This window comes from Nerophis ophidion, unplaced genomic scaffold (assembly GCF_033978795.1).
Source record: "Nerophis ophidion isolate RoL-2023_Sa unplaced genomic scaffold, RoL_Noph_v1.0 HiC_scaffold_61, whole genome shotgun sequence".
In the NCBI taxonomy this organism is placed as follows: domain Eukaryota; kingdom Metazoa; phylum Chordata; class Actinopteri; order Syngnathiformes; family Syngnathidae; genus Nerophis; species Nerophis ophidion.
In genome coordinates this window covers 527,158-536,403 of record NW_026906983.1, presented here as the reverse complement: position 1 = coordinate 536,403, position 9,246 = coordinate 527,158, and the positions used below count along the sequence as shown (strand labels likewise).

At 40.3% G+C, this 9,246-nt stretch overlaps 1 protein-coding gene across 2 annotated transcripts; it reads right to left on the bottom strand.

Moving 5' to 3' along the window:
• Positions 1–380: 380 nt before the first annotated feature.
• Positions 381–8,729, bottom strand: LOC133547093 (zinc finger protein OZF-like). Of its 2 annotated transcripts, none has more exons than XM_061892910.1 (2): positions 8,263–8,729; positions 381–2,602 (listed from the first exon to the last, which is right to left on the bottom strand). In XM_061892910.1, the coding sequence occupies exons 1-2, from the start codon at positions 8,384–8,386 to the stop codon at positions 1,161–1,163; spliced, it is 1,566 nt and encodes a 521-aa protein (XP_061748894.1). In that variant the 5' UTR covers positions 8,387–8,729; the 3' UTR covers positions 381–1,160. The 2 variants fall into 2 exon arrangements, with proteins under 2 accessions (XP_061748894.1, XP_061748895.1); XM_061892911.1 differs by lacking the exon at positions 8,263–8,729 and adding an exon at positions 7,970–8,204.
• Between the last annotated feature and the right edge of the window lie 517 nt (positions 8,730–9,246).

Genomic DNA, 9,246 nt, shown 5'->3' with positions numbered 1-9,246 from the left:
AAATTGATAAAGGCTTTTTCTTTAAAAATATTCTACTTGCTGCATATTATCTTTTTAAATTATTTACTATTTCTGTTTTACTGTATTTTCTCTGGAACAAAAAATACTCATAACTTGAAAGTTTGCATGCTTCCTAAGGCAAAGGAGTTAATTTAAGAAAAAGAAAAACGGAATTAACCACTTGAAATTATTTTTACAATGTTCTTTTGCAATTGAAGACAACACTTGTTCGTTTTTGTGATAGGGAAACAAAATAAACAGTTTATTTTATGAATGTATGCAAAGTGGGATGATGTACAATATTGGCTTTTGCCTGACACTCCAAACTTTGACTGATATTGATGTTTTGGGGATGTTAAAATAAAACAAAAAACCTAAAAAACATTTAAAACACAATACTTGATTTATTTAATATATCCACAAATGTAAAAACTTAGCCATCCTTCCACAAATAAATCTGCCATTTTCTCTCACTTTTATACTGCATAAAGGTCTGGGGACATACATATAAAATAATCACAACACAATCATCATAAGTACAGAGTAATAACAATAATGAATAAAATAGATTAAAGAGAACCAACAGATGATTCAAAAAGTCACACATTTTAAAATTGTATTGTTGAAACGATGTATAAAGTAATTAATAATATGCTTCCTGAAGTGGTCAAGAAGATGTTTCAGATGTGAACCAGTACATATGTATATCATATAAAGGTGATAATCTATGGGATTATTAACAATTAGAAATACAAATATGTAATAATTTCATATTTCATATGAATAAGTCTAAAATTATATGTTGAATATACAGAATATATATATACACACACACATAAAATGTTTATTGCATGTAAAATATTTCCCGTACTGTTTACTCCCACCTTTTTACTTAAATTGTTCTGTCCATTTTATAATAAAAGTACACAATATTGCATATTAATGTATGTGCTCGACTGAAAAAAGCACTAATATAAAATATCTAATCTATAAATGTAGAAGCATATTAAACAGATTGTTAGACAAACAACAATGTCACACATGTTGTATGTGCTGATGTTGTTAGAAAGTCAAAATGAAAGTCTGGACAGTTTATTTCAAATCCTGCAGTTTCATTTGCTGCTGCTGTTCTCACCAGCACACTTGTGTTTCTTACACTGCTACTTAGAAGACAATCTTTCACCACACACACTGCAACTCAACACTTTCTCTCCTGGGTGTCTTCTCATGTGTGCTACAAGGCTTGATCGGTCACAAAAGCTTCTGTTGCAGATTGAACAGGAATGTGATTTTTCACCAGTGTGTGTTCTCATGTGTCTTTTCATATTCTGACTTGCAGTAAAACCTTTACCACAGGTTGAACAAGAAACAGGTTTTTCACCAGTGTGTCTTCTCATGTGTACTTTCAAATCGTGACTTTGTGTAAAACCTTTACCACAGGTTGAACAGGAAAAAGGTTTTTCACCAGTGTGTCTTCTCATGTGTCTTTTCACATTCTGACTTTCTATAAAACTTTTACCACAAATTGAACAGGGAAAAGGTTTTTCAACAGCGTGTGTTCTCGTGTGTACTTTCAAATTGCGACTTTCTCTAAAACTTTTACCACAAATTGAACAGGGAAAAGGTTTTTCACCAGTGTGTGTTCTTGTGTGTCTTTTCAAACATTGACTGCTAGTAAAACCTTTACCACAGATTGAACAAACAAAAGGTTTTTCATCAGTGTGTCTTCTCATGTGTACTTTCAAACTCTGACTTTCTGTAAAACCTTTACCACAGATTAAACAGGAAAAATGTTTTTCACCAGTGTGTGTTCTCATGTGTATTTTCAAATGGATACTTTGTGTAAAACCTTTACTACAGAGTGAACAAGAAAAAGGTTTTTCTCCAGTGTGTGTTCTCATGTGTCTTTTCAGAAGACTATGGTATTTAAAAGTTTTGTGACAGTGAGAAGATGTGAAGTGAGTGTTGTCAGTGTGACATGTCTTATCATCTTTAGAGTCTTCATCATCAGTGTCAGGAGAGTGTGACGTTGTGTCCTCACTATCTGATAGTGGAGCTAAGAGCTTGTCTGCTTGTGATCCTCCACAGTGGTCTCCATCAGCTTCTGTTGTCATGTGTTGTGTTGAGCTGCTGCTTGGAGGCTCCCCCCCTCCCCTCTCCTCACTTTCACCTTTCACCTCATCATCTTCACTCTTCACAGGGACACCAGTCACTGGGAACTCCTCCAACCATTTAGGCTGACTGATGCCCTCTTCCTCCTCTTCCTCTTTAATGTGTGGCGGCTCTTGGTCCTCTTCTTCCTCTTTCCTTTTAATGTGAGGGGTCAGCTGGTTCTTTTGCCCCTTAAAGTAAGGGGTCAGTAGGTCCTCCTCTTCCTTTTTGATGTGTAAGATGAGTGGGTCCTCCGCTTGCCCTTTAATGTGAAGGGTCAGTTTAACATTATGGGTGTGTGGCGTCTCGTCTTCCTCTTTAATGTGGGTGGGCTTTGACTCCTCTCCTCCTTCTTTGATGTGTTGGGAATGTGGTACCTTTTCTTCCTCGTGTATGTGGGGGGACTGTGGTTCATCCTCCTGCTCATGAGGAAGATGTTCTTCATCGATGTCTGCGGGACAGGAGAAAACAAACATCCTTCAGAAAAGTCCAGCTTTGCTCAGTCACATGAGACATTGTCTTGCACCAACATATGATCTCACAATCTCATCAGTTTCCCCTCACAGCAGTCAGGGTACTTCCAGCTGACACATAAAAAGACCTTCAGGGGAATGTCTTCCCAGGCCAACGTTCAATCCACCTTATTCATATAAAAACATCCTAAAAGTCATTCCTGCAATCCTTAATGGTAGACGCCATACGTAAAAGTGTGCTGTTCTCCCTCTGAATAAGTCATACACACACAGGAAATAATGTACCACATGCCAGCCTCCACACAGTAGTACTAGTAATGAGCTCCCCTGCTGGTGAACAATATTTACTGTGAGTTTCACATTCATATTTAGAGACATGTCTGTTATAAAAGAAGCATGAGCACAGTCAACATGTTGGCCAAGAAAGATGACATCTGTTTTGCTTTCATTTAGATAGTGTCACCACAGTTAAACTGGGAAGAAGTAATCAGATTACTGACTACACCTTCAAAAGATAACTTGTTTACATTATTAATAATGGATTATATTAATTTACTGCATTTCTAGACACTCAAATTGTGTTAAGAGTGAGAACTGAGAAGGCATCATTCTTGCAGTCCACACATTCAATCAAAATCAGTTCACGGGTATATAGTATGCGCCTGCCTAGAATTATTGCCGGGTCAAACTTGTTTCGCAAACTATTTAGCGCGTGCTTAGCATTACCGCCGGCTCAGGATTAACGCCGAGTCAAACTCGCTTCGCCAAATAATTAGCATATGCCTAGAATTTCCGCCGGGTCAAACTCGTCACGTCACGAGTGACACTTCACCTGTCATCATTTTCAAAATGGAGGAGACTGATTTCAATAATTTGAAATCGCATAAAGGGAAGACGATTAAGAGCTATTCAATAGGATTTAAGGTCCAAGCTATTGAATATGCTAAAAAGAACAGTAAGCAGCTATGTTTTATTAATATACCGTAGCTGCGTGTGTCAAATATGAGTCATTAAATGACTCTCGCCTCCTGGTGGTAGAGGGCGCTAGTGATCCTTCTTGCGACTACTCGGCTGCAGAAGAAGTGACAACAAGCAGCAAGAGTTTATTTTTTCCTCTCGCTTGCACTTTTAACATGGAGGATTACATATCTAAAATAAAACAGTTTTCTAAACTGGACTTTCAATCGAAGCAGGAGGTAATAAAGGAAAATCTCCATCGAGACAGAGAAACTTTTAAAACTGAAGAAAGGAAGACTTCTATAAACAAGTTATCGATGCTTTTGATCAGAAGGAGCTGCGCATGGACTTCATTTATAAGTAAAGGTAAGACCATAATAACGTTTTTTTTTTATTAAATGTGATTTTCATGATGGCATCCTTACATCACACTCAAATTTTTAAGCGCAGGACTAGTTTCACCGCATGCCTTCTGTAAATGCCGGAGTGAGAAGAGGTTTTAAAATAATTAGCGCATGCTTGCCTTTACCGCATGCCTTTGGTAAACGACGGTGTGAGACGAGGTTTTAAATTAATTATCACCCCGATGGAAATTCAAGGAAATACGGTACTTTATTTAATCCCCTAGGGGAAGTTAAAATTTTCAGCAATATGGTAAGCTACATTTAATAATAATGATAATAATAATAAGTAGATGAGGCAATTGTTCAAGGAATTGTGTGTGAATGCTCCAATGCTGAAATTGAACTGAAATGCTGACAGAATGTAGTATGAATGTAAGAATAGTTTGAATGTTGGAATGGCTTAAATGTTGAAGAGTTTAAATTTCCAGGAAAACCGGAATTTGGTTTGGAACTTGGGAAAGTGTTAGTTTGAATGTCCAGGATGAGTGGAATGTGTTGATGTTGGAATGGTTTGAATAGGTTGAAAAATGTGGGGATGGTGCAACATGGAAAAGTGTCACTCAGGTGGGTGTACGCATGTGTGGAAGGTACGTAGACACAGAAAACTCCCCCACAAGCATGTTTGTGTGATTGACAGAAATATTTCAAGTCAATGTCCAGAGGTATTAAAACATTAGTCAATCAATCAGACAAACGGTCAATGAACTTTGCAGTCATGGATACACTGTGTGTTTATTTTCTCCGGCTGCGGCTCTCAAACTGCATACAAAAGGTCTTCTTTTGTTCGTTTGGTCTGAAAGCGTAAAAAGTGCTGCCTCGATATGGCACAAATAAAGCGGGTCTGGGGGCCCAAACGTTGCCATTCTTTTGTGAGTGTAGTCCTTATGTGACATCATCATGTCATGTTCATGAGGAAGCTGAGCTTGTTTCATACACGACTCCCCTCAGCCGTCTCCACTCCAACACGCATGAGCAGCTAACTTGGCTAACATTAGCAGGTGACTTATGAGAAAATTCTTACAACTCTTCTTCTCTGACCTTCCCAAAGTAATAATCCAATCAATAATCACTTAACTCAACAAAAAAAGGCATATTATTTCAACAATCTGCGATGATGTAACGACTTTCCAGGGTGTATGCCGCCTTCCGCCCGATTGTAGCTGAGATAGGCGCCAGCGCCCCTCGCGACCCCAAAAGGGAATAAGCGGTAGGAAATGGATGGATGGATTATTTCAACAATGACTTCCGGTGTCACAGAATTGGCTAATATAACAAAATCTGCTTTTCATTGCACAATATCAGGGAAATTGACATAAATGTAAGAGCAATATGTCATTCTTAGGAGAAGCAACATTTGTTAGGGAAAATAATGCCTTGCCGGTAAGGTCTATTCAGGTGTACTGGAGAGGACCCTAGGCCAGATACTCGAACCTCGGATTCAGGAGGAACAGTGTGGTTTTCGTCCTGGTCGTGGAACTGTGGACCAGCTTTATACTCTGGGCAGGGTCCTTGTGGGTACATGGGAGTTTGCCCAACCAGTCTACATGTGTTTTGTGGGCTTGGAGAAGGCATTGGACCGTGTCCCTCGGGAAGTCCTGTGGGGAGTGCTCAGAGAGTCTGATTGTGGCGGTCCGCTCCCTGTATGATCAGTGTCAGAGCTTGGTCCGCATTGCTGGCAGTAAGTCGGACCCGTTTCCAGTGAGGGTTGGACTCCGCCAAGGCTGCCCTTTGTTACCGATTCTGTTCGTAACTTTTATGGATAGAATTTGTAGGCGCAGTCAGGGCGTTGAGGGGATCTGGTTTGGTGGCAGCAGGATTAGGTCTCTGCTTTTTGCAGATGATGTGGTCCTGATGGCTTCATCTGGCCAAGATCTTCAGCTCTCACTGGATCGGTTTGCAGCAGAGTGTGAAGCGACTGGGATGGGAATCAGCACCTCCAAGTCCATAGTTCTCGCCCGGAAAAGGGTGGAGTGCCATCTCCGGGTTGGGGAGGAGATCTTCCCCCAAGTGGAGGAGTTCAAGTACCTAGGAGACTTGTCCACGAGTGAGGGAAGAGGGAATCGTGAGATCGACAGGCGAATCGGTGCGGCGTTTTCAGTAATGCGGACGCTGTATCGATCCGTTGTGGTGAAGAAGGTGCTGAGCCGGAAGGCAAAACTCTCTTTATTGGTCACTCTACGGTCCATCCTCACTTATGGTCATGAGCTTTGGGTTAAGACAAGATCACGGGTACAAGCGGCCAAAATTAGCTTCTTTCGCCGGGTGCCGGGGCTCTCCCTTAGAGATAGGGCGAGAAGCTCTGTCACCTAGGAGGGACGGCGTGGCACAGTGGAAGAGTGGCCATGCGCAACCCAAGGTCCCTGGTTCAATCCCCACATAGTACCAACCTCGTCACGTCCGTTGTGTCCCGAGCAAGACACTTCACCCTTGCTCCTGATGGGTGCTGCTTATCGTCTTGCATGGCAGCTCCCTCCATCAGTGTGTGAATGTGTGTGTGAATGGGTAAATGTGGAAGTAGTGTCAAAGCGCTTTGAGTACCTTGAAGGTAGAAAAGCGCTATACAAGTACAACCCATCTATCATTTATAACTCAAAGTAAAGCCGCTGCTCCTCCACATGGAGAGGAGCCAGATGAGGTGGTTTGGCCATCTGGTCAGGATGCCACCCAAACGCCTCACTCGGTAGGATGTCACGGGGAAGACCCAGGACACTTTGGAAAGACTATGTCTCCCGGCTGGCCTGGGAATGCCTCCGGATCCCCCGGGAGGAGTTGGATGAAGTGGCTGGGAAGAGGGAAGTCTGGGCTTCACTGCTTAGGCTGCTGCCCCCGGAAAATAATGTGTTCTGGACCACTCATTCATCCTTTAAACACGCGGTCATTCAAAATAGCGACTAAACTACGAAGCTAAAGCTAGCAGGGAAAATCCATAAACGCACAACACATCTCATCTGCTTGTGTTGTTGTGAATGACATCATCAATGTTGGAATAATGTACAAACAGGACAGTACTCGCAACTGTCGCCTCCACACATCGTTCTGAGAACAGCAACACACTTCCCCCTTCACAATAATAGGTCTGACTGCTCTAACAAAATAAAGTTTTTTTAAAAAAAAGCACCTTAAACAAGCGTAATGAACTTATTGATGCATTTACACAATTATTATGCTTTGACCCAAAGTACGGGTCAAAATTGTCTAAAGATTTATTGCACAAAATAAATGTGAGCGATTCTGCATTTAATAAACAAACTGGAAATAAAATAACATTTGCCTTGGTGCCCTTCTAACTTGCCTTGGTGCCCTAAAATATGAACCCTCCTTTAAGGCAACACTTGCCTTGACCTTAAAAAGGAAAAATTTGAGCCCTGTCTATAATGTCCCATCCATCCATCAATGTTCTACCACTTGTCCCTTTTGGACTCACAGGTGGGCGGAAGGCGGGGTACACGCTGGAAAATTCCATAAAACCTTTACATTATTTATTTAAAATGTGTCCTAATTAAAATGTATCCTCCAGTTTGTGGCTATTATAAGACATATTTCAAGAGGATATGCATTTTTAGAGCATGTTTTAAAGAGATAGTATTTAAAAAAATGACTTCTGGCTATATTATATTGATCAACTAATTCTTATTAGTGAGCGGAATAGAGGCGCTCTCATTGACTCCATTGTGAGAATTAGGATAGTCAAGATTGTGCTAATGTTTGTTTAGGACTTAGAATGCATACAAAATAAAAACATGTTATTGTCTTACATATGGATTGTGAATGACAGGCAAAATTAAAAAAATCAGATCTCCTTCGATAATTGTTCTACGTCCTGTGAAAGGGCTGATGCTGTGGTGAACGTGAGAAAATAAGTAAATGTCGGGAAAATAAAAATTTCAGCAAAAATGGCTGGCAAACGTTTTAAAACCTGCTTAGAGATTGTTTGTAGTAAACCCAGAAAGGCATGTGTGTGTTATAAAATGATGGTAGAGTTACCTTTATTATCTGGGTTTAGGGGCCATGTCATGGAGCTCGTCCACAGCACAACTCTGACTTGTTCCACCACTGACAGTTTGTAGTACAAATGGACTGGGATATGTAACTCATCTTTAGTAGTTACATTCCACAGAACACCGAGAACCACGTGGTTGCAAGACCACGTTGCAAGTAGCAGACGGAATGCATCATCCTCACAAGACAACACAACTTCTTATACACAATATATTAAGCATAGTGTTATTCATCAAATATAAAGTTAGTAAAGATGTGAGAGTAAGAAGTCAACAAACCCGTTCTGTGTAACACAACTTGATGTTTCTTGAAAACAGCGTCCAGTAGTTGATGTTGTCGCTCCTTCTCCTCTTTTGTTGGACAAAGTTCCTCCTCATACTTTGCTATCCTTCTGTGGCACATTTTCACACAATCACAACACTTTACTCTCACACTTGATCTCTACTTAGCGATGTGTTGATAACTTCTGTTGCTTCTGTTAGCAGCTAACAAGCTAAGCTAACTAGCGAGCTAAGCTAACTAACAAGCAAAGATAGCACGAGAAGCGGCACAGTGCTTCTAGCGCATCGAGACCACTTTATCCTTAAATAATGAATCAAAGATGTATTTTATGCGCCGTAAATATTATAAACTGGATAACAAATAATAAGACTGACTTATTAGCGTCCTGCACACTTGGCACACTTGACGTTACAAGGCAGTACTGCTCTCTTCTGCTGCCTTCCGTTTACACCGGAAGCTGGGAATGACGTCACAGCTGAGCGGTGGAAGAGGTAGCTCTATATAAGATATTGCCTGCTGTCACTGTTACCATGCTTTTATAACCTGTAATATTTGTTTGAATAAAATTGTGAAATAAAAGAATGTCTTTTTTTTCAAAAATAAATTCAAAGTATATCAAACAAAGCTTTAATGTTGGGGTTCAGTGGCGCCCCCGTGCGACATTCATTGCAATGACAAGAGTGAAAGTGTTAGAAATTGTAGCGATATTACTGCCTGATTCCACATGTTTTTATTGTTGTTCCCTTTTTCTCCTAGATAATCTATTTTCCTACAAAACATTAATAAAACATTCAAATATCACAGAACGTGATGTCACACGAATTCTGACATAAAACCAATTGTAAATGCAGGAAGTGACGTAATCTTCGAGCATGCGTGGACCAATCGTGTCGTGAATTTATATCAATTTTTAAAAAGTGTGAAATATTTGCTCTCATACACAAAAGTGTCTTTCTTAAAGTGAAATTCAAATTCTATCA